Below are 25,634 nucleotides of genomic sequence, written 5' to 3' on the forward strand. Positions count from 1 at the left end.
CGGCTGAGGTCATCAGTCACATCAGCACGCTAGAGAACAAAAAAGCGGCTGGATTGGATCAAATTGATAATCACACCATTAAAGCGCTGCCTATGAAGGCTATTCTGTATCTCGTCTTGATATGCAATAACTCTTTTAGACTGGGTCATTTCCCTTCTTGCTGGAAGTTAGCGATGGTGAAGATGGTGCATAAGCCTGGCAAGCCTACGCAACACGTCGCATCATACAGGCCAATAAGTCTGCTGTCTGGCCTCTCAAAGATACTCGAGTATCTTATTTTGAGCCGTATGCTGGAGCAAGATACTCTTGTAAATGCGATCCCAAACCATCAATTTGGATTCCGCAAAGCGCACTCAGCTGAACAGCAATTGGGTCGAGTCACCCAATTTATTATTAAAGCGTTTGATGACCATAAATACTGCTCTGCTGTGTACATGGATATCAAGGAAGCCTTTGATCGAGTGTGGCATACAGGCTTGAAGTATAAGCTCAAGATGCTATTGCCGGATGCTCTCTACCGCATCCTCTGCTGCTATCTAACAGATCGCACTTTTATTGTTGAGTGTCACGGTGGCTGTCGCTCAGGTATTAAGCAAATTCACGCCGGTGTGCCACAAGGTAGCTTGCTCGGGCCTATCTTGTACAATGTGTACACCAGCGATATACCGAGGCCAGCTTACCCGCGAGGGACTTTGATTGCCACTTATGCTGACGACGTCATCGTTCTTTCGGCTGACTCTCGTCAAGCAGTCGCGCTCAGTCAGCAGCAGGCGTATATGGATAGTTTGGCTGAATGGGCGAGCAAGTGGTGCATTACAATTAATGCAAACAAGACTATGCATATCATGCATACGCTTAGAGTTATAGCGCCATATCAGGCTATTCGCATTGGCAACGAAACCATTGAAAATGGCACTTCTCATTCATATTTGGGTGTTACTCTAGATACGAAACTGCGCTTCTCACAACATGTCACTACGGTCGTTACTAGGGTTAGGGCTAGGCTTAAAAAGATAGATTGGCTCATCAATAAAGACAGTAAATTGACTCTAAGGACTAAAGTCATCATATACAAGCAGCTAGTTGCTCCACTTTGGCAATACTCGCTGCCTGTATGGGGTGCTTTGCTATCTGAGGCGCAATTCAGCCGCATTCGAGTCGTACACAACAAAGCTCTGAGAGCCATTTCTGGTGCTCAGTACTTTGTTTCGAACGCGCGCATCAGAGCTGATCTAGAAGTTTTATCTGCGGATGATATACTCAACAATCTCTGCGCCAAATACTATGATCGACTCCGGGTCCATACCAACAACTTGGCCAAAAACATTGCCTACGACCCGTTCATCCCACAGCGGATAACATTGGCAAGATACACGAGTCTCGTAAATACGCATTTGGCCAATGACATTGCTCTACGCACCCAGCGACAACTACAACGGGAAGCCGACGAAATTGCTGAAAGTAGGGAGCGATTCCTTCGCCGACGTGAGGCTCAGCAACGCAACGAAGCTGCACAAACAGCAGCCCACCAGCCGCAACGACTACCTGTTTTCGAGGGTATTGCGCCAATGCCGCGGCCACTACCACCACCATCACCACTTGCTGCCTATAGGGTCGTATTTGGATCACATAGAGATCAAAGCTAATTTTAGCTTAAGCCCGTATTGGAGAAAATGACCAGACTTTGTCTCGACTTTTCTCTATTATTCCAATTGGCCACTTGGGGCTATTTTTCTCTGTGCATCTTGTAGATGCTTATAAATGAAAAAATTGAATTATATTAATTAATGCCATCTATTACTATTGTTAAACTTTTATCTTACTCATCTAATTAGTCTATTGTAAGCTACTCAAGCACTTTATTGTTATTTTGAATTATCTTTAATTTGCTCTTTTTATTAGTATTTTGTAACATTAAGCTGCACTGTTATTTTTGTGCACTTATGGCCATTTAAATTTAATCATTTAATGAAAAGTTTCGACAAATATAGTCCTTTTTAGATTTTAGTTATCTCATAGGCGCTATTTATATTTATAAAAAAATGCTATTGTGAAGTATTAAATAAATAAAGAGTATCCCCGTACTATTCCCCTCATCATGCAGCTGCAGGTCAGCTGTTCATGTACGAGAATGGGAAGAGGCGGAGATCATTAATGTGTGTTCTTCATAGACATACGAACAGAAAAGTTGTAATTTAAATCTATTTAAATCGGTGTTTTTGCAATTAAATTGTGCAAATTAAATTGCTGCAATGCCTAGGGGCTATACTGCAGATGACGGTGACGAGGATATGGACGTGGAAGTCGAATTATTAATCGACTCGCAGCCACTAGCGCCTGCGCCCACGCCATTAAAAGTGCCGGTGAAGAAAAGTGTGGTTACGGCACGACCAACAACTTCACGAGCTGCGGCTCTGCAATTAAAGGCAAAACCATCCACTTCTGCGGAATCTATGGTCGCCGAATATCTTGCTGCAAAAAATGCAATTCAAAGTGCTACAAAGCCGCTCTCTAGTGAGAGAGCAGCAAAGAGGACTGCTGAGAAAGGCGACAGCCCCAAGAAGAAGACTGCGCAGCTGGGCGCAGTTGATCTGGATGGCAGTGACGAGGACTGCCAGCAAATTGACGACTATATACGGACCGCCAGGACTGAGGACACGCAGCGAGAGGCAACTTGCCTCGCCAATAAAGCTTGCACAGCCGCAAAAGTGCAAGTTATGCCACCTAATGCTGCCGCTGCAGCTGCTATTAGTGCTGCCGCCGTTACTGCTGCTGCCGCCGCCACTACAACTGGAGCCAGCCATGCGCAACCGAGTGCAAAGCCAGCGCCGCTATTTATCGCCAACGTGACGGATATTATGCCTCTGCTAATACGCCTGGATGACGCTATTGGCCAGGACAATTACTCCACCAAGCCTGCTGCTAACCACGGCATTCGTGTCCAGTGCAAGGACGTCGCCACGCACCGCAAATTGGTAAAGTACCTCGATGCTAATGCAATTGAAAATTACACATTTCAATTAAAATGCGAGCGCGGCTATAGAGCTGTTATTCGGCATCTGCACTTCTCCACTCCGGATCACTATATCCGTGAGCAGTTGGCCAAATTAGGGCACGAAGTTCGCTTCTTAAGAGGCATTAAATCACGCTTCTCTAAAGAGCCGCTTGACCTCTTTGAGGTTGAGTTGGCCGCCAGCGCAAACAACGCAGAATTGCTGCAAATTACTGCCATCGGCAATCAGCGCGTCAAAATTGAGAAGCCGTACAAATCCAGCGAAGTTGCTCAATGCCATAGGTGCCAGAAGTTCGGGCACACGAAAAATTACTGCCGTCGCCCCTTCGCCTGCGTCAAGTGCGGCGCCAATCATGCTTCCACGGACTGTGGCAAGCAAAAAGGCGACCAAACTCCAGCAAAGTGTGCCAATTGCTCCGGCCCACATGCCGCGAGCTACAAAGGCTGCCCTTCTTATAAAGAAGCGTGCAAGAAGCGCGAAAATGAAAGTGCCACGCAACTAGCTAAAGTCATTAGCAACTTAGCCAAGCCAGCTGCCACTACTGCTGCTCAGAGCAGTCGAGCAAATATGCCAAACATGTCTAATATGCCAAATCTTTTACAGCAAGCCCCCCCTCAGTCACGACCGCAAACTGTTAGTGCAGGGCCCAGTTATTCGGCTGCTCTTCGGGCTGGCCTTCAATTTGCTCAGCCTGTTGGACCGGCAGCTATTAGCAGCAAACAGCGTCAGTCGAGGCAAAAAGCCACCAAAGTTAGCCAGCAGCAACAACAGCAGCAGCAACAAGTCCGTTTGCCTAGGCAGGCAAGCGCACAGCGGCCGCCGCAGCCAAAACGTAGCCGTAGTCTGAGTACGCGCCGTAGGCATCCGCAACCAATAGATGGGGGTGCGCATCCTGTTAGTGGGGGTGTTCATTTTCAACGTTTCGAGCAGCCAATAAATGCGAATATGCCAAGCATGCCAGTACAAGTTAGCTCTAGATTAGAGGCTAAATTAGATAAACTCATTGAGATGATGACCACTGTCTTTGCCTTCTTGATGGCCAGAGTTGGTCCCAATGAGCCTTCAAATGTCTAGTAATGTATCCACTTCCCCAAATGCCAGTAGACGCAGCGCTGCACTGCAGCATGCTGTAACTCAACGTGTCAACAACATCAAGATATCTTTTTGGAATGCTGCCGGTGTCAAGAAAAAGCTTAATGAGCTCAACCTATATCTCGTCAAGCACGATATAGATATAATGCTACTGTCTGAAACGCATCTGACTGATAGTGATAGCATTGCTATTAATGGGTATATTGTTTATTTAGCAAACCACCCCTCAAACAGGCGCAGAGGAGGTGCAGCCTTCATAATTAAACAACAGATATGCCATTATGCTATGCGCTTTACATCTAACGACTCGCATCAATCTGTCGAAGTTTCAGTCAGCCTGCAAAATGGCCGTCACATTAATATTGTCTCAATCTACTGCCCGCCGCAAGTCATCTGGTCTGGGCAAGATTTCAACAACCTGCTTTTATCCTTGGGTGACACTTTTATAGTCGGTGGTGACTGGAATGCGAAAAGTCAGTGGTGGGGCAACACCAGATCTTGTCTCCGTGGCCGAATGCTAGTTAATAGTATTCTACAAGTGAATTGCAACATTCTGGCAACTGGGTCGCCCACCCATTTTCCGTTTAATTCGCGCCAAACTCCGTCTGCCATTGACTTTGCGCTATTTAAAGGCATCAGGCGTGATTTGCTGACCATCACTGACTCTTTCGAGCTCAGCTCTGATCATCTCCCGCTGCAAGTTCAGCTGGTTGAGAAGCCTGTCACCAGCAGAGCAAAAGGCCACCTGCTTGATTTGAATGCCAACGTCAACAAATTTCAGAGCTATCTAAATGACAAAATCTTGCTCAACACTGAGATCAGCAGTGCTGATGATGTTGATGATGCGGTCAATATTTTTGTCAAAAATATTGAAGATGCTGCAAACTTTGCGAATGCACAGCACCCACGCAAGATTATGAGGACTAGATTTCGAGTAAACAGGCAGACTCTGCAACTTATCGAGGCCCATAAGCAAATCAAGCGCTATCTGACTCGAAGTCGCAATCCGATGCTTAAGATGCTCTGCAACAGGCTGTCGAATCGCATACGCAAAGAGCTCATATATGCTAGGCAGCAGTATGAGGAAGAGCTATTTAGATCTATCGATCCAACTGATAGATATAGTATGCAGAAGCTCTGGCGGCTGACCAACGAGATCAAGCGGCAGCCTGCTCCAAATCTACCGCTGTTGAAGTCCTCCAGTGGCAATGGCTCTAATGCGCAAAATGTCTGGTGCAAGACAACAGCCGAGAAGGCCGAAACATTTGCTGCAAGTCTTGAGCAGCGTTTTCAGCCAATCGTGACTACGCCGCCCAGTGATCTGGCCGAGATCGAGGCTCAAGTTAGCCAGCCATCTTTGACTGCTTCAGTCTCATTTCGGCCAGTCACTGCGGCTGAGGTCATCAGTCACATCAGCACGCTAGAGAACAAAAAAGCGGCTGGATTGGATCAAATTGATAATCACACCATTAAAGCGCTGCCGATGAAGGCTATTCTGTATCTCGTCTTGATATGCAATAACTCTTTTAGACTGGGTCATTTCCCCTCTTGCTGGAAGTTAGCGATGGTGAAGATGGTGCATAAGCCTGGCAAGCCTACGCAACACGTCGCATCATACAGGCCAATAAGTCTGCTGTCTGGCCTCTCAAAGATACTCGAGTATCTTATTTTGAGCCGTATGCTGGAGCAAGATACTCTTGTAAATGCGATTCCCAGCCACCAGTTTGGATTCCGCAAAGCGCACTCAGCTGAACAGCAATTGGGTCGAGTCACCCAATTTATTATTAAAGCGTTTGATGACCATAAATACTGCTCTGCTGTGTACATGGATATCAAAGAAGCCTTTGATCGAGTGTGGCATACAGGCTTGAAATATAAGCTCAAGATGCTATTGCCGGATGCTCTCTACCGCATCCTCTGCTGCTATCTAACAGATCGCACTTTTATTGTTGAGTGTCACGGTGGCTGTCGCTCAGGTATTAAGCAAATTCACGCTGGTGTGCCACAAGGTAGCTTGCTTGGGCCTATCTTGTACAATGTGTACACCAGCGATATACCGAGGCCAGCTTATCCGCGAGGGACTTTGATTGCCACTTATGCTGACGACGTCATCGTTCTTTCGGCAGACTTTCGTCAAGCAGATGCGCTTAATCAGCAGCAAGCTTACATGGATAGATTGGCTGAATGGGCGAGCAAGTGGTGCATTACGATTAATGCAAACAAGACTATGCATATCATGCATACGCTTCGAGTTATAGCGCCATATCAGGCTATTCGTATTGGCAACGAAACCATTGAAAATGGCACCTCACATTCGTATTTGGGCGTTACTCTAGACACAAAACTACGATTCTCACAACATGTCACTACGGTCGTTACTAGGGTCAGGGCTAGGCTTAAAAAGATAGATTGGCTCATCAATAAAGACAGTAAATTGACTCTAAGGACTAAAGTCATCATATACAAGCAGCTAGTTGCTCCACTTTGGCAATACTCGCTGCCTGTATGGGGTGCTTTGCTATCTGAGGCGCAATTCAGCCGCATTCGAGTCGTACACAACAAAGCTCTGAGAGCCATTTCTGGTGCTCAGTACTTTGTTTCGAACGCGCGCATCAGAGCTGATCTAGAAGTTTTATCTGCGGATGATATATTCAACAATCTCTGCGCCAAATACTATGATCGACTCCGGGTCCATACCAACAACTTGGCCAAAAACATTGCCTACGACCCGTTCATCCCACAGCGGATAACATTGGCAAGATACACGAGTCTCGTAAGCATGCATTTGGCCAATGACATTGCTCTACGCACCCAGCGACAACTACAACGGGAAGCCGATGAAATTGCTGAAAGTAGGGAGCGATTCCTTCGCCGACGTGAGGCTCAGCAACGCAACGAAGCTGCACAAACAGCAGCCCACCAGCCGCAACGACTACCTGTTTTCGAGGGTATTGCGCCAATGCCGCGGCCACTACCACCACCATCACCACTTGCTGCCTATAGGGTCGTATTTGGATCACATAGGGATCAGAGTTAAGTAATTACACTATTTAAACACAAATTAAACACTCAGTTACAATTTCAAAATTTTATTTTCGGCACATACATATATATGTGCACGGAACATATGTGACGGCGCTTGCGCCTTAAATGCACATTTTGAATTAACTAAAAACTAACTTAAATATACGCCCTATTGGCTGTGCAGCCCACTTGGCTAAGTCTCCTTGCCGTAGTTGATGTGCTCTGCAAAGAAAAAATCAACATTAATAATCTTTTAATGTTTTTATTAACTTATGCAAAATTCACTTACCTGCTAGTCAGCTCGCAATTAATGAAATTCGACTATTTCCAATTTTGGGCCCCTCTGCACTTTGTATGGTAGCAGCTGTTTATATATAAAGATAATAATTAATTAATCTTAATTGTTAACTTTATTAATATCACTTTTTCAATTGTTAATTTTTTATATTGCAAAACTCACCTGCTAGTCAGCTTGCAATTAATGCAATCCTGCTATATCCAGTATTGCGCCCGTCTGTATTCCGAATGACAGCAGCCACATAAATATAAAAAGATAATAATTAATTAATATTAATTATTAATATCATTAATTTCAATTATTTACTTGTTAATATTTAAACTTACCAATTAGCAGCATAAAATTTGCATTTAATGCAATTTTCAATCAGCTGTTTTTGTTTTGTTTTGATTATGCACAACGCCAGGGGTGCATCGTCACTTACTCAATTGCACTTGCGATATATTGAATGAATGTTAATTAAATCAAAACTGCTAAAATGAATTGTTAAACTATTTTTATTTAATTATCTATATTAATTATCATAAACATTTTGTAATTTAAGTTAATTTTAGCTTAAGCCCATATTGGAGAAGATGACCAGACTTTGTCTCGACTTTTCTCTATTATTCCAATTGGCCACTTTGGGCTATTTTTCTCTGTGCATCTTGTAGATGCTTATAAATGAAAAAATTGAATTATATTAATTAATGCCATCCATTACTATTGTTAAACTTAAATCTTACTTATCTATTTAGTCGTTAATCAGTTACTCAAGCACTTTATTGTTAATTTGTATTATCTTTAAATTGCTCCTTTTATCTGTATTTTGTAACATTAAGCTGCACTGTTATTTTTGTGCACTTATGGCCATTTAAATTAATTCATTTTATGAAAAGTTTCGGTAAATATTGACCTTCTGTATATTTCTAAGTATCTTATAGGCGCTACTCATATTCTTAAGAAATACTATTGTAAAGTATTGTATGAATAAAAAGTATCTCCGTACTATCTTCCCCTCGCCATGCAGCTGCTGGTCAGCTGATCATGTATGAGGTGTGAAGAAGCGGAGATCATTATTGTGTGTTCTCTGCAACATACCAACAGAAAAAAAAAAAAAATGTGATAGCACTTGTGATATTTTTGCACAAATATCGCTATGAAATGAATATATAAGAATATTAATGAAATGAAAGCTTACCATTTAATAAATAATTATTTGCTATAATAGTATATACTAGTACATTTTTAAGCACTATTACTCACATTTTATAACTAATTGTAAATTCCCATTGCCATTTATGCATTTTTCGATAATTACCTTTTGTTTTGATTTATGCATCCCGATAAACGTATAAACGCACAGCTGCACAATCTCTCCTAAATTGCACTTGCGGTTTAATTTAACTTTTTAGACTGAAATAAAGGTGATAAAATGAAAAGAATTATAGATATAAGTTCAAGAATTTAATTAAAAGTTATATTAGCTTAGACAAGTATGGAGAAAATGACCGGACGATGTCCCGACTCTTCTCTCTAAATCCAATTAGCGGATCTTCTCACTGCTAAGTTTGTTGCGCATCTTATAGGTGTTCCTGCAAATAGAATTAAAAGTAAAATGAATTAATTAATTGTATCAATTGTTATTGTTTTAATCTACATAAAAATTATAACTAAACCTACTCATTAGTTTTAAACTAGTTATTTAAGCACATCAAATGTTATTCATTTTTGTTTTTGATCTGCTCTTTTGTATAATATGTAACGCAATGCTGCACAGCAATTTAATGTTGCACTTGCGACTATTTAAACAGCTCATGTGAGCAAGTTTCGGCTAATATCGACCTAAGTAACTTAAGGCGCCATGTAAATTCAAAAAAAATGCTAACGAAGAGTATTATATGAATAAAGAATATCTCTCTATTCTCTCCTCCTCTCCATTTAGCTGCTGGTCAGCTGTTATGGGCGAGAATGGAGGAAAGAGAGATTATTAATGTGTGTTCTGTCAAGGCATACAAACAGAAAAATTGATTCGGATGATGAAGAACTCCCGGAAGCTACTTGCAATACTAAAACTAAAATAAGTGATTCAGCTACGAATCAGTCAACAATTACCAATAAGGAAAGTTCAAGGCCACCTTCCATATATATTCCGGATGTTCCTATGATCATTCCATTCATTCAAGGAATCAATAAAGTTATTGATCATACCTCCTATTTTGTAAAGACTACCTCAGGACGTGGATTGCGCATTCAGTGCCTTAGCATTGACTCCTATAGGAAGCTTATTCATCATTTTGAAGACATAAACCTAGAATCTCATACTTTTCAAATCAAGTCTGAGCGTGGATTCAGAATTCTTATTAGACATTTACATCGAAGTACACCAATTGAGTGGATCAAAGAGGAGTTTGCTAAACTGGGGCATACAGTTCGATATGCAAATAACATCAAAAAAAGGTTCTCTGGCCAACCACTTGACTTATTTGAAGTTGAAATTGAGGCTAAACCCAACAATAGTAGTATATTAGTTACTACCTTGCTGGGTCATCAGAAGGTCAAGATAGAGAAATCACTGCATAACATAGATGCTGTGCAGTGTCACCGTTGTCAAAAGTTTGGACACACCAAAAATTATTGCCGCAGACCTTTTATCTGTGTAAAATGTGGTAATAACCATCCATCTACTGAATGTCCACGTCAGAAAGGGAGCTTAAGCCAGCCACCTAAATGTGCAAATTGCCTTGGCGAGCATGTTGCCAGCTATAAAGGCTGCAAGTCTTTTAAAGAAGCATGCAAAATCAAGGAGTCAACAAAATTGCAACAAGCAAATAGGCTTGTGGTTGATTTGATGCATCAGGGTAGCCTTAGCAATAGTGCTGCTACTGCTAAAATCATTAATCGACATATTGACAATTCTAAATCAACCAAATCTGCTCAGTCGTCAAAACATCTGACAATACAGCAAGTAATGCGGAACCATCAAGCTAAATTGCAGCAGCAAGCTCAAGAGCCTCGAGTGGTTCCCACAAATATGTCCAAGCAATCGCAGCAACAAGGTCAAAAGTCTGCTGGCCTGCTTTCAGCTAAATTGGTAGAAAAATCGAGTTATGCTGATGTAATAAAAATGGGCATAACTAATAAGCAAAAACCATCTACTGCAGTAAAAACGCAACAAGGTCAGCAAGTACTGCAGCGTCAACAAAATACTCAACCAGTACCTATAAATCTGAACAATCAACACCAACGGTCACTTCAGCAGTTGCACCAATTTCGATCAAATGAAGGTCATGGACATGAAGACGATCAACATGCCAGCTGGCGATTTAGAAGTCGTAGCCGTAGTAATGCTCGGCTCACTGTTAATAATGATAGCGATATCAAAGCATTAAATGCAAAGTTTGATACCTTAATTGAGTTAATGCTTGATGAGCGCAAACGATCTGTTCCCATGGAAGTCAGTAGTATAGAAAATCTTAATGCGAAGATGGATCAGCTTATTACTATGTTGACTTTATTAACAAACTGCATGATGGCTAAACACGTCAATGACACATCCAATATTGCCTAGTTCTCTTGGAAGCACTTACACATTAAGGATTCTGGTTTTGAATGCAGCTGGTCTGTATAATAAACTGGAAAGATTTTGAATCCCAAACAGGATACCAGTTCCAGAAGAGATGACGTTTCCAGACAGGATGCAATTCTTAATCAAGATATCTATACATTCACTAAAACATAATTAATCAAACTACTTTTGTATTTCACTTCACATTTAATGTAACACTCACATTTGAGATCTACACACAGTAGGCGTCAACAAATTTACACAAAATTAATCAAACTACTTTTGTATGTCACTTCACATTTAATGTAACACTCACATTTGAGACCTACACACAGTAGGCGTCAACAAATTTACTATATTATACAGTAGTATAGCAGTAAATAAATAAATATAGTCAGTCAGTCTAGGGCACAGCCTTGAGCAGACCTGACTATTCAACAAAAAAAAAAAAAAAAAAAAAAAAAAACGAGGCATTGGATTCAGATTCAATGAACTGCGAATCTGACGATGACACTGATATGTTCCTTTCGGACATTGAAGCTATTGAGGCTAGTCAGCGCTCAATAGCCGTCACTAAAGTTAAGCAGATGCTAAATCAGGCATTAGCCAGCCAACATGGTAATCAAATGAAGACAAAAGCGACCAAGCGTCCAGCAAAAAAGGGTTCTAGCCCAAAAACGACCAAAATCAGATCTAATGATGTTGCACCAAATGGAAACATTGGCAGTCCTCCAAGTAGACTTGATTCGGATGATGAAGAACTCCCGGAAGCTACTTGCAATACTAAAACTAAAATAAGTGATTCAGCTACGAATCAGTCAACAATTACCAATAAGGAAAGTTCAAGGCCACCTTCCATATATATTCCGGATGTTCCTATGATCATTCCATTCATTCAAGGAATCAATAAAGTTATTGATCATACCTCCTATTTTGTAAAGACTACCTCAGGACGTGGATTGCGCATTCAGTGCCTTAGCATTGACTCCTATAGGAAGCTTATTCATCATTTTGAAGACATAAACCTAGAATCTCATACTTTTCAAATCAAGTCTGAGCGTGGATTCAGAATTCTTATTAGACATTTACATCGAAGTACACCAATTGAGTGGATCAAAGAGGAGTTTGCTAAACTGGGGCATACAGTTCGATATGCAAATAACATCAAAAAAAGGTTCTCTGGCCAACCACTTGACTTATTTGAAGTTGAAATTGAGGCTAAACCCAACAATAGTAGTATATTAGTTACTACCTTGCTGGGTCATCAGAAGGTCAAGATAGAGAAATCACTGCATAACATAGATGCTGTGCAGTGTCACCGTTGTCAAAAGTTTGGACACACCAAAAATTATTGCCGCAGACCTTTTATCTGTGTAAAATGTGGTAATAACCATCCATCTACTGAATGTCCACGTCAGAAAGGGAGCTTAAGCCAGCCACCTAAATGTGCAAATTGCCTTGGCGAGCATGTTGCCAGCTATAAAGGCTGCAAGTCTTTTAAAGAAGCATGCAAAATCAAGGAGTCAACAAAATTGCAACAAGCAAATAGGCTTGTGGTTGATTTGATGCATCAGGGTAGCCTTAGCAATAGTGCTGCTACTGCTAAAATCATTAATCGACATATTGACAATTCTAAATCAACCAAATCTGCTCAGTCGTCAAAACATCTGACAATACAGCAAGTAATGCGGAACCATCAAGCTAAATTGCAGCAGCAAGCTCAAGAGCCTCGAGTGGTTCCCACAAATATGTCCAAGCAATCGCAGCAACAAGGTCAAAAGTCTGCTGGCCTGCTTTCAGCTAAATTGGTAGAAAAATCGAGTTATGCTGATGTAATAAAAATGGGCATAACTAATAAGCAAAAACCATCTACTGCAGTAAAAACGCAACAAGGTCAGCAAGTACTGCAGCGTCAACAAAATACTCAACCAGTACCTATAAATCTGAACAATCAACACCAACGGTCACTTCAGCAGTTGCACCAATTTCGATCAAATGAAGGTCATGGACATGAAGACGATCAACATGCCAGCTGGCGATTTAGAAGTCGTAGCCGTAGTAATGCTCGGCTCACTGTTAATAATGATAGCGATATCAAAGCATTAAATGCAAAGTTTGATACCTTAATTGAGTTAATGCTTGATGAGCGCAAACGATCTGTTCCCATGGAAGTCAGTAGTATAGAAAATCTTAATGCGAAGATGGATCAGCTTATTACTATGTTGACTTTATTAACAAACTGCATGATGGCTAAACACGTCAATGACACATCCAATATTGCCTAGTTCTCTTGGAAGCACTTACACATTAAGGATTCTGGTTTTGAATGCAGCTGGTCTGTATAATAAACTGGAAAGATTTTGAATCCCAAACAGGATACCAGTTCCAGAAGAGATGACGTTTCCAGACAGGATGCAATTCTTAATCAAGATATCTATACATTCACTAAAACATAATTAATCAAACTACTTTTGTATTTCACTTCACATTTAATGTAACACTCACATTTGAGATCTACACACAGTAGGCGTCAACAAATTTACACAAAATTAATCAAACTACTTTTGTATGTCACTTCACATTTAATGTAACACTCACATTTGAGACCTACACACAGTAGGCGTCAACAAATTTACTATATTATACAGTAGTATAGCAGTAAATAAATAAATATAGTCAGTCAGTCTAGGGCACAGCCTTGAGCAGACCTGACTATTCAACAAAAAAAAAAAAAAAAAAAAAAAAAAACGAGGCATTGGATTCAGATTCAATGAACTGCGAATCTGACGATGACACTGATATGTTCCTTTCGGACATTGAAGCTATTGAGGCTAGTCAGCGCTCAATAGCCGTCACTAAAGTTAAGCAGATGCTAAATCAGGCATTAGCCAGCCAACATGGTAATCAAATGAAGACAAAAGCGACCAAGCGTCCAGCAAAAAAGGGTTCTAGCCCAAAAACGACCAAAATCAGATCTAATGATGTTGCACCAAATGGAAACATTGGCAGTCCTCCAAGTAGACTTGATTCGGATGATGAAGAACTCCCGGAAGCTACTTGCAATACTAAAACTAAAATAAGTGATTCAGCTACGAATCAGTCAACAATTACCAATAAGGAAAGTTCAAGGCCACCTTCCATATATATTCCGGATGTTCCTATGATCATTCCATTCATTCAAGGAATCAATAAAGTTATTGATCATACCTCCTATTTTGTAAAGACTACCTCAGGACGTGGATTGCGCATTCAGTGCCTTAGCATTGACTCCTATAGGAAGCTTATTCATCATTTTGAAGACATAAACCTAGAATCTCATACTTTTCAAATCAAGTCTGAGCGTGGATTCAGAATTCTTATTAGACATTTACATCGAAGTACACCAATTGAGTGGATCAAAGAGGAGTTTGCTAAACTGGGGCATACAGTTCGATATGCAAATAACATCAAAAAAAGGTTCTCTGGCCAACCACTTGACTTATTTGAAGTTGAAATTGAGGCTAAACCCAACAATAGTAGTATATTAGTTACTACCTTGCTGGGTCATCAGAAGGTCAAGATAGAGAAATCACTGCATAACATAGATGCTGTGCAGTGTCACCGTTGTCAAAAGTTTGGACACACCAAAAATTATTGCCGCAGACCTTTTATCTGTGTAAAATGTGGTAATAACCATCCATCTACTGAATGTCCACGTCAGAAAGGGAGCTTAAGCCAGCCACCTAAATGTGCAAATTGCCTTGGCGAGCATGTTGCCAGCTATAAAGGCTGCAAGTCTTTTAAAGAAGCATGCAAAATCAAGGAGTCAACAAAATTGCAACAAGCAAATAGGCTTGTGGTTGATTTGATGCATCAGGGTAGCCTTAGCAATAGTGCTGCTACTGCTAAAATCATTAATCGACATATTGACAATTCTAAATCAACCAAATCTGCTCAGTCGTCAAAACATCTGACAATACAGCAAGTAATGCGGAACCATCAAGCTAAATTGCAGCAGCAAGCTCAAGAGCCTCGAGTGGTTCCCACAAATATGTCCAAGCAATCGCAGCAACAAGGTCAAAAGTCTGCTGGCCTGCTTTCAGCTAAATTGGTAGAAAAATCGAGTTATGCTGATGCAATAAAAATGGGCATAACTAATAAGCAAAAACCATCTACTGCAGTAAAAACGCAACAAGGTCAGCAAGTACTGCAGCGTCAACAAAATACTCAACCAGTACCTATAAATCTGAACAATCAACACCAACGGTCACTTCAGCAGCTGCACCAAATTCGATCAAATGAAGGTCATGGACATGAAGACGATCAACATGCCAGCTGGCGATTTAGAAGTCGTAGCCGTAGTAATGCTCGGCTCACTGTTAATAATGATAGCGATATCAAAGCATTAAATGCAAAGTTTGATACCTTAATTGAGTTAATGCTTGATGAGCGCAAACGATCTGTTCCCATGGAAGTCAGTAGTATAGAAAATCTTAATGCGAAGATGGATCAGCTTATTACTATGTTGACTTTATTAACAAACTGCATGATGGCTAAACACGTCAATGACACATCCAATATTGCCTAGTTCTCTTGGAAGCACTTACACATTAAGGATTCTGGTTTTGAATGCAGCTGGTCTGTATAATAAACTGGAAAGATTTTGAATCCCAAACAGGATACCAGTTCCAGAAGAGATGACGTTTCCAGACAGGATGCAATTCTTAATCAAGATATCTATACATTCACTAAAACATAATTAATCAAACTACTTTTGTATTTCACTTCACATTTAATGTAACACTCACATTTGAGATCTACACACAGTAGGCGTCAACAAATTTACACAAAATTAATCAAACTACTTTTGTATGTCACTTCACATTTAATGTAACACTCACATTTGAGACCTACACACAGTAGGCGTCAACAAATTTACTATATTATACAGTAGTATAGCAGTAAATAAATAAATATAGTCAGTCAGTCTAGGGCACAGCCTTGAGCAGACCTGACTATTCAACAAAAAAAAAAAAAAAAAAAAAAAAAAACGAGGCATTGGATTCAGATTCAATGAACTGCGAATCTGACGATGACACTGATATGTTCCTTTCGGACATTGAAGCTATTGAGGCTAGTCAGCGCTCAATAGCCGTCACTAAAGTTAAGCAGATGCTAAATCAGGCATTAGCCAGCCAACATGGTAATCAAATGAAGACAAAAGCGACCAAGCGTCCAGCAAAAAAGGGTTCTAGCCCAAAAACGACCAAAATCAGATCTAATGATGTTGCACCAAATGGAAACATTGGCAGTCCTCCAAGTAGACTTGATTCGGATGATGAAGAACTCCCGGAAGCTACTTGCAATACTAAAACTAAAATAAGTGATTCAGCTACGAATCAGTCAACAATTACCAATAAGGAAAGTTCAAGGCCACCTTCCATATATATTCCGGATGTTCCTATGATCATTCCATTCATTCAAGGAATCAATAAAGTTATTGATCATACCTCCTATTTTGTAAAGACTACCTCAGGACGTGGATTGCGCATTCAGTGCCTTAGCATTGACTCCTATAGGAAGCTTATTCATCATTTTGAAGACATAAACCTAGAATCTCATACTTTTCAAATCAAGTCTGAGCGTGGATTCAGAATTCTTATTAGACATTTACATCGAAGTACACCAATTGAGTGGATCAAAGAGGAGTTTGCTAAACTGGGGCATACAGTTCGATATGCAAATAACATCAAAAAAAGGTTCTCTGGCCAACCACTTGACTTATTTGAAGTTGAAATTGAGGCTAAACCCAACAATAGTAGTATATTAGTTACTACCTTGCTGGGTCATCAGAAGGTCAAGATAGAGAAATCACTGCATAACATAGATGCTGTGCAGTGTCACCGTTGTCAAAAGTTTGGACACACCAAAAATTATTGCCGCAGACCTTTTATCTGTGTAAAATGTGGTAATAACCATCCATCTACTGAATGTCCACGTCAGAAAGGGAGCTTAAGCCAGCCACCTAAATGTGCAAATTGCCTTGGCGAGCATGTTGCCAGCTATAAAGGCTGCAAGTCTTTTAAAGAAGCATGCAAAATCAAGGAGTCAACAAAATTGCAACAAGCAAATAGGCTTGTGGTTGATTTGATGCATCAGGGTAGCCTTAGCAATAGTGCTGCTACTGCTAAAATCATTAATCGACATATTGACAATTCTAAATCAACCAAATCTGCTCAGTCGTCAAAACATCTGACAATACAGCAAGTAATGCGGAACCATCAAGCTAAATTGCAGCAGCAAGCTCAAGAGCCTCGAGTGGTTCCCACAAATATGTCCAAGCAATCGCAGCAACAAGGTCAAAAGTCTGCTGGCCTGCTTTCAGCTAAATTGGTAGAAAAATCGAGTTATGCTGATGTAATAAAAATGGGCATAACTAATAAGCAAAAACCATCTACTGCAGTAAAAACGCAACAAGGTCAGCAAGTACTGCAGCGTCAACAAAATACTCAACCAGTACCTATAAATCTGAACAATCAACACCAACGGTCACTTCAGCAGTTGCACCAATTTCGATCAAATGAAGGTCATGGACATGAAGACGATCAACATGCCAGCTGGCGATTTAGAAGTCGTAGCCGTAGTAATGCTCGGCTCACTGTTAATAATGATAGCGATATCAAAGCATTAAATGCAAAGTTTGATACCTTAATTGAGTTAATGCTTGATGAGCGCAAACGATCTGTTCCCATGGAAGTCAGTAGTATAGAAAATCTTAATGCGAAGATGGATCAGCTTATTACTATGTTGACTTTATTAACAAACTGCATGATGGCTAAACACGTCAATGACACATCCAATATTGCCTAGTTCTCTTGGAAGCACTTACACATTAAGGATTCTGGTTTTGAATGCAGCTGGTCTGTATAATAAACTGGAAAGATTTTGAATCCCAAACAGGATACCAGTTCCAGAAGAGATGACGTTTCCAGACAGGATGCAATTCTTAATCAAGATATCTATACATTCACTAAAACATAATTAATCAAACTACTTTTGTATTTCACTTCACATTTAATGTAACACTCACATTTGAGATCTACACACAGTAGGCGTCAACAAATTTACACAAAATTAATCAAACTACTTTTGTATGTCACTTCACATTTAATGTAACACTCACATTTGAGACCTACACACAGTAGGCGTCAACAAATTTACTATATTATACAGTAGTATAGCAGTAAATAAATAAATATAGTCAGTCAGTCTAGGGCACAGCCTTGAGCAGACCTGACTATTCAACAAAAAAAAAAAAAAAAAAAAATTTACAGCAAGCCCCCCCTCAGTCACGACCGCAAACTGTTAGTGCAGGGCACAGTTATTCGGCTGCTCTTCGGGCTGGCCTCCAATTTGCTCAGCCTGTCGGACCGGCAGCTATTAGCAGCAAACAGCGTCAGTCGAGGCAAAAAGCCGCCAAAGTTAGCCAGCAACAACAACAGCAGCAGCAATAAGTCCGTTTGCCTAGGCAGGCAAGCGCACAGCGGCCGCCGCAGCCAAAACGCAGCCGTAGCCTAAGTACGCGCCGTAGGCATCCGCAACCAATAGATGGGGGTGCGCATCCTGTTAGTGGGGGTGTTCATTTTCAACGTTTCGAGCAGCCAATGAATGCGAATGTGCCAAGCATGCCAGTGCAAGTTAGCTTTAGATTAGAGGCTAAAATAGACAAACTCATTGAGATGATGACCACCCTCACGGCCTGCCTGTTGGCCCAATTTGGTCCCAATGAGCGCTTAAATGTCTAACAATGTATCCACTTCCCCAAATGCCAGTAGACGCAGCGCTGCACTGCAGCCTGTTGTATCTCAACGTGTCAACAACATGAACATATCTTTTTGGAATGCTGCAGGTGTCAAGAAAAAGCTTAATGAGCTCAATCTGTATCTCGTCAAGCACGATGTAGACATAATGCTAGTGTCTGAGACGCATCTGACTGATAGCGATAGCATTGCTATTAATGGTTATATTTTTTATTTAGCAAATCACCCCTCAAACAGGCGCAGAGGAGGTGCAGCCTTTATAATTAAACAACATATATGCCATTATGCTATGCGCTTTACATCTTACGACTCGCATCAATCTGTCGAAGTTTCAGTCAGCCTGCAAAATGGCCGTCATATCAATATTGTCTCAATCTACTGCCCGCCGCAAGTCATCTGGTCTGGGCAAGATTTCCACAACCTGCTATCTTCTCTGGGTGACACTTTTATAGTCGGTGGTGACTGGAATGCGAAAAGTCAGTGGTGGGGCAACGCCAGATCTTGTCTCCGTGGCCGAATGCTAGTCAATAGTATTCTACAAGTGAATTGCAACATTCTGGCAACTGGGTCGCCCACCCATTTTCCGTTTAATTCGCGCCAAACTCCGTCTGCCATTGACTTTGCGCTATTTAAAGGCATCAGGCGAGATTTGCTGACCATCACTGACTCTTTCGAGCTCAGCTCTGATCACCTCCCGCTGCAAGTTCAGCTGGTTGAGAAGCCTGTCACCAGCAGAGCAAAAGGCCACCTGCTTGATTTGAATGCCAACGTCAACAAATTTCAGAGCTATCTAAATGAAAAAATCTTGCTCAACACTGAGATCAGGAGTGCTGATGATGTGGATGATGCGGTCAATATTTTTGTCAAAAATATTGAAGATGCTGCAAACTATGCGAATGCACAGAACCCACGCAAGATAACGAGGACTAGATTTCGTGTAGATAGACAGACTCTGCAACTTATCGAAGCCCATAAGCAAGTCAAGCGCTATCTCGCTCGAAATCGCAATCCGATGCTTAAGATGCTCTGCAACAGGCTGTCGAATCGCATACGCAAAGAGCTCATATATGCTAGGCAGAAGTATGAGGAAGAGCTATTTAGATCTATCGATCCAACTGATAGATATAGTATGCAGAAGCTCTGGCGGCTGACCAACGAGATCAAGCGGCAGCCTGCTCCAAATCTACCGCTGTTGAAGTCCTCCAGTGGCAATGGCTCTAATGCGCAAAATGTCTGGTGCAAGACAACAGCCGAGAAGGCCGAAACATTTGCTGCAAGTCTTGAGCAGCGTTTTCAGCCAATCGTGACTACGCCGCCCAGTGATCTGGCCGAGATCGAGGCTCAAGTTAGCCAGCCATCTTTGACTGCTTCAGTCTCATTTCGGCCAGTCACTGCGGCTGAGGTCATCAGTCACATCAGCACGCTAGAGAACAAAAAAGCGGCTGGATTGGATCAAATTGATAATCACACCATTAAAGCGCTGCCTATGAAGGCTATTCTGTATCTCGTCTTGATATGCAATAACTCTTTTAGACTGGGTCATTTCCCTTCTTGCTGGAAGTTAGCGATGGTGAAGATGGTGCATAAGCCTGGCAAGCCTACGCAACACGTCGCATCATACAGGCCAATAAGTCTGCTGTCTGGCCTCTCAAAGATACTCGAGTATCTTATTTTGAGCCGTATGCTGGAGCAAGATACTCTTGTAAATGCGATCCCAAACCATCAATTTGGATTCCGCAAAGCGCACTCAGCTGAACAGCAATTGGGTCGAGTCACCCAATTTATTATTAAAGCGTTTGATGACCATAAATACTGCTCTGCTGTGTACATGGATATCAAGGAAGCCTTTGATCGAGTGTGGCATACAGGCTTGAAGTATAAGCTCAAGATGCTATTGCCGGATGCTCTCTACCGCATCCTCTGCTGCTATCTAACAGATCGCACTTTTATTGTTGAGTGTCACGGTGGCTGTCGCTCAGGTATTAAGCAAATTCACGCCGGTGTGCCACAAGGTAGCTTGCTCGGGCCTATCTTGTACAATGTGTACACCAGCGATATACCGAGGCCAGCTTACCCGCGAGGGACTTTGATTGCCACTTATGCTGACGACGTCATCGTTCTTTCGGCTGACTCTCGTCAAGCAGTCGCGCTCAGTCAGCAGCAGGCGTATATGGATAGTTTGGCTGAATGGGCGAGCAAGTGGTGCATTACAATTAATGCAAACAAGACTATGCATATCATGCATACGCTTAGAGTTATAGCGCCATATCAGGCTATTCGCATTGGCAACGAAACCACTGAAAATGGCACTTCTCATTCATATTTGGGTGTTACTCTAGATACGAAACTGCGCTTCTCACAACATGTCACTACGGTCGTTACTAGGGTTAGGGCTAGGCTTAAAAAGATAGATTGGCTCATCAATAAAGACAGTAAATTGACTCTAAGGACTAAAGTCATCATATACAAGCAGCTAGTTGCCCCACTTTGGCAATACTCGCTGCCTGTATGGGGTGCTTTGCTATCTGAGGCGCAATTCAGCCGCATTCGAGTCGTACACAACAAAGCTCTGAGAGCCATTTCTGGTGCTCAGTACTTTGTTTCGAACGCGCGCATCAGAGCTGATCTAGAAGTTTTATCTGCGGATGATATACTCAACAATCTCTGCGCCAAATACTATGATCGACTCCGGGTCCATACCAACAACTTGGCCAAAAACATTGCCTACGACCCGTTCATCCCACAGCGGATAACATTGGCAAGATACACGAGTCTCGTAAATACGCATTTGGCCAATGACATTGCTCTACGCACCCAGCGACAACTACAACGGGAAGCCGACGAAATTGCTGAAAGTAGGGAGCGATTCCTTCGCCGACGTGAGGCTCAGCAACGCAACGAAGCTGCACAAACAGCAGCCCACCAGCCGCAACGACTACCTGTTTTCGAGGGTATTGCGCCAATGCCGCGGCCACTACCACCACCATCACCACTTGCTGCCTATAGGGTCGTATTTGGATCACATAGAGATCAAAGCTAATTTTAGCTTAAGCCCGTATTGGAGAAAATGACCAGACTTTGTCTCGACTTTTCTCTATTATTCCAATTGGCCACTTGGGGCTATTTTTCTCTGTGCATCTTGTAGATGCTTATAAATGAAAAAATTGAATTATATTAATTAATGCCATCTATTACTATTGTTAAACTTTTATCTTACTCATCTAATTAGTCTATTGTAAGCTACTCAAGCACTTTATTGTTATTTTGAATTATCTTTAATTTGCTCTTTTTATTAGTATTTTGTAACATTAAGCTGCACTGTTATTTTTGTGCACTTATGGCCATTTAAATTTAATCATTTAATGAAAAGTTTCGACAAATATAGTCCTTTTTAGATTTTAGTTATCTCATAGGCGCTATTTATATTTATAAAAAAATGCTATTGTGAAGTATTAAATAAATAAAGAGTATCCCCGTACTATTCCCCTCATCATGCAGCTGCAGGTCAGCTGTTCATGTACGAGAATGGGAAGAGGCGGAGATCATTAATGTGTGTTCTTCATAGACATACGAACAGAAAAAAAAACTCTTCCCCTCATCATGCAGCTGCAGGTCAGCTGTTCATGTACGAGAATGGGAAGAGGCGGAGATCACTAATGTGTGTTCTTTGTAGACATACGAACAGGAAAAAGTTGTAATTTAAATCTATTTAAATCGGTGTTTTTGCAATTAAATTGTGCAAATTAAATTGCTGCAATGCCTAGGGGCTATACTGCAGATGACGGTGACGAGGATATGGACGTGGAAGTCGAATTATTAATCGACTCGCAGCCACTAGCGCCTGCGCCCACGCCATTAAAAGTGCCGGTGAAGAAAAGTGTGGTTACGGCACGACCAACAACTTCACGAGCTGCGGCTCTGCAATTAAAGGCAAAACCATCCACTTCTGCGGAATCTATGGTCGCCGAATATCTTGCTGCAAAAAATGCAATTCAAAGTGCTACAAAGCCGCTCTCTAGTGAGAGAGCAGCAAAGAGGACTGCTGAGAAAGGCGACAGCCCCAAGAAGAAGACTGCGCAGCTGGGCGCAGTTGATCTGGATGGCAGCGATGAGGACTGCCTGCAACTTGACGACTCTGCGCGGACTCCCAGGACTGAGGACACACAGCAAGAGGCAACTGGCCTCGTTAATAAAGCTCGCACTGCTGCAAATGTGCAAGCTATGCCGCCCAATGCTGCCGCTGCAGCTGTTACTGCTGCTTCCGCTGCCGCCGCAACTGGAGCCAGCCATGCGCAACTCAACGCGAAGCCCGCTCCGCTGTTTTTAGCAAATGTCACGGACATAATGCCGCTGTTAATCCGCCTGGATGATGCTATCGGCCAGGAGAACTACACCACCAAGCCCGCTGCAAACCATGGCATCAGAGTGCAGTGCAAGGACATCGCTACGCACCGCAAATTGGTAAAGTACCTCGACGTTAATTCGATTGAAAATCACACATACCAGTTGAAATGCGAACGCGGCTATAGAGCCGTTATCCGGCATTTGCACTTCTCCACTCCGGATCACTATATTCGTGAGCAGTTGGCCAAATTAGGGCACGAAGTTCGCTTCTTAAGAGGCATTAAATCACGCTTCTCCAAAGAGCCGCTTGACCTCTTTGAGGTTGAGTTGGCCGTCAGCGCAAACAACGCAGAATTGCTGCAAATAACTGCCATTGGCAATCAGCGTGTAAAAATTGAGCGGCCGTACAAATCAAGCGAAATTGCCCAATGCCATAGGTGCCAGAAATTTGGGCACACAAAAAATTATTGCCGTCGCCCCTTCGCCTGCGTCAAGTGCGGCGCCAATCATGCTTCCACGGACTGTGGCAAGCAAAAAGGCGACCAAACTCCAGCGAAGTGTGCCAATTGCTCCGGCCCACATGCCGCGAGCTACAAAGGCTGCCCTTCTTATAAAGAAGCGTGCAAGAAGCGCGAAAATGAAAGTACCACGCAACTAGCTAAAGTCATTACCAACTTAGTCAAGCCAGCTGCCACTACTGCTGCTCAGAGCAGTCGAGCAAATATGCCAAACATGTCTAATATGCCAAATCTTTACAGCAAGCCCCCCCTCAGTCACGACCGCAAACTGTTAGTGCAGGGCACAGTTATTCGGCTGCTCTTCGGGCTGGCCTCCAATTTGCTCAGCCTGTCGGACCGGCAGCTATTAGCAGCAAACAGCGTCAGTCGAGGCAAAAAGCCGCCAAAGTTAGCCAGCAACAACAACAGCAGCAGCAACAAGTCCGTTTGCCTAGGCAGGCAAGCGCACAGCGGCCGCCGCAGCCAAAACGCAGCCGTAGCCTAAGTACGCGCCGTAGGCATCCGCAACCAATAGATGGGGGTGCGCATCCTGTTAGTGGGGGTGTTCATTTTCAACGTTTCGAGCAGCCAATGAATGCGAATGTGCCAAGCATGCCAGTGCAAGTTAGCTTTAGATTAGAGGCTAAAATAGACAAACTCATTGAGATGATGACCACCCTCACGGCCTGCCTGTTGGCCCAATTTGGTCCCAATGAGCGCTTAAATGTCTAACAATGTATCCACTTCCCCAAATGCCAGTAGACGCAGCGCTGCACTGCAGCCTGTTGTATCTCAACGTGTCAACAACATGAACATATCTTTTTGGAATGCTGCAGGTGTCAAGAAAAAGCTTAATGAGCTCAATCTGTATCTCGTCAAGCACGATGTAGACATAATGCTAGTGTCTGAGACGCATCTGACTGATAGCGATAGCATTGCTATTAATGGTTATATTTTTTATTTAGCAAATCACCCCTCAAACAGGCGCAGAGGAGGTGCAGCCTTTATAATTAAACAACATATATGCCATTATGCTATGCGCTTTACATCTTACGACTCGCATCAATCTGTCGAAGTTTCAGTCAGCCTGCAAAATGGCCGTCATATCAATATTGTCTCAATCTACTGCCCGCCGCAAGTCATCTGGTCTGGGCAAGATTTCCACAACCTGCTATCTTCTCTGGGTGACACTTTTATAGTCGGTGGTGACTGGAATGCGAAAAGTCAGTGGTGGGGCAACGCCAGATCTTGTCTCCGTGGCCGAATGCTAGTCAATAGTATTCTACAAGTGAATTGCAACATTCTGGCAACTGGGTCGCCCACCCATTTTCCGTTTAATTCGCGCCAAACTCCGTCTGCCATTGACTTTGCGCTATTTAAAGGCATCAGGCGAGATTTGCTGACCATCACTGACTCTTTCGAGCTCAGCTCTGATCACCTCCCGCTGCAAGTTCAGCTGGTTGAGAAGCCTGTCACCAGCAGAGCAAAAGGCCACCTGCTTGATTTGAATGCCAACGTCAACAAATTTCAGAGCTATCTAAATGAAAAAATCTTGCTCAACACTGAGATCAGGAGTGCTGATGATGTGGATGATGCGGTCAATATTTTTGTCAAAAATATTGAAGATGCTGCAAACTATGCGAATGCACAGAACCCACGCAAGATAACGAGGACTAGATTTCGTGTAGATAGACAGACTCTGCAACTTATCGAAGCCCATAAGCAAGTCAAGCGCTATCTCGCTCGAAATCGCAATCCGATGCTTAAGATGCTCTGCAACAGGCTGTCGAATCGCATACGCAAAGAGCTCATATATGCTAGGCAGAAGTATGAGGAAGAGCTATTTAGATCTATCGATCCAACTGATAGATATAGTATGCAGAAGCTCTGGCGGCTGACCAACGAGATCAAGCGGCAGCCTGCTCCAAATCTACCGCTGTTGAAGTCCTCCAGTGGCAATGGCTCTAATGCGCAAAATGTCTGGTGCAAGACAACAGCCGAGAAGGCCGAAACATTTGC

General features: G+C 42.3%; 2 protein-coding genes and 1 long non-coding RNA gene across 4 annotated transcripts; 2 read left to right on the plus strand and 1 right to left on the minus strand.

The window, feature by feature from the left end:
• Nucleotides 1–2,129: 2,129 nt before the first annotated feature.
• Nucleotides 2,130–4,629, plus strand: LOC149267763 (uncharacterized). The gene has a single exon (XM_089473080.1). It carries the CDS (start codon nt 2,253–2,255, stop codon nt 4,086–4,088), a length of 1,836 nt encoding a protein of 611 aa, XP_089329206.1. The 5' UTR covers nt 2,130–2,252; the 3' UTR covers nt 4,089–4,629.
• A 2,550-nt stretch (nt 4,630–7,179) lies between these two features.
• On the minus strand, nt 7,180–7,751 carry LOC149267764 (uncharacterized). Its single transcript, XR_016270838.1, has 3 exons — nt 7,591–7,751; nt 7,420–7,494; nt 7,180–7,352 (listed from the first exon to the last, which is right to left on the minus strand). It is a non-coding gene; the product is annotated as an uncharacterized LOC149267764 (long non-coding RNA).
• Nucleotides 7,752–7,862: 111 nt separating this feature from the next.
• LOC149267765 (uncharacterized) lies at nt 7,863–24,425 on the plus strand. Of its 2 annotated transcripts, XM_089473083.1 has the most exons (3): nt 7,863–8,529; nt 22,467–23,235; nt 23,877–24,425. In XM_089473083.1, the coding sequence occupies exons 2-3, from the start codon at nt 22,531–22,533 to the stop codon at nt 24,345–24,347; spliced, it is 1,176 nt and encodes a 391-aa protein (XP_089329209.1). In that variant the 5' UTR covers nt 7,863–8,529; nt 22,467–22,530; the 3' UTR covers nt 24,348–24,425. The 2 variants fall into 2 exon arrangements, with proteins under 2 accessions (XP_089329209.1, XP_089329208.1); XM_089473082.1 differs by having other exon boundaries at nt 22,467–24,267.
• The last annotated feature ends 1,209 nt before the right edge of the window (nt 24,426–25,634 follow it).

The sequence above is a fragment of the Drosophila arizonae genome, chromosome X (assembly GCF_054131065.1).
Source record: "Drosophila arizonae isolate 15081-1271.41 chromosome X, UAZ_ARI_1.0, whole genome shotgun sequence".
In the NCBI taxonomy this organism is placed as follows: domain Eukaryota; kingdom Metazoa; phylum Arthropoda; class Insecta; order Diptera; family Drosophilidae; genus Drosophila; species Drosophila arizonae.

What these genes read in the sequence shown, in the direction of transcription:
- LOC149267763 (XM_089473080.1), top strand. Translation starts at nt 2,253, where the DNA reads ATGCCTAGGGGCTATACTGCAGATGACGGTGACGAGGATATGGACGTG.
- LOC149267765 (XM_089473082.1), top strand. Translation starts at nt 22,531, where the DNA reads ATGCCTAGGGGCTATACTGCAGATGACGGTGACGAGGATATGGACGTG.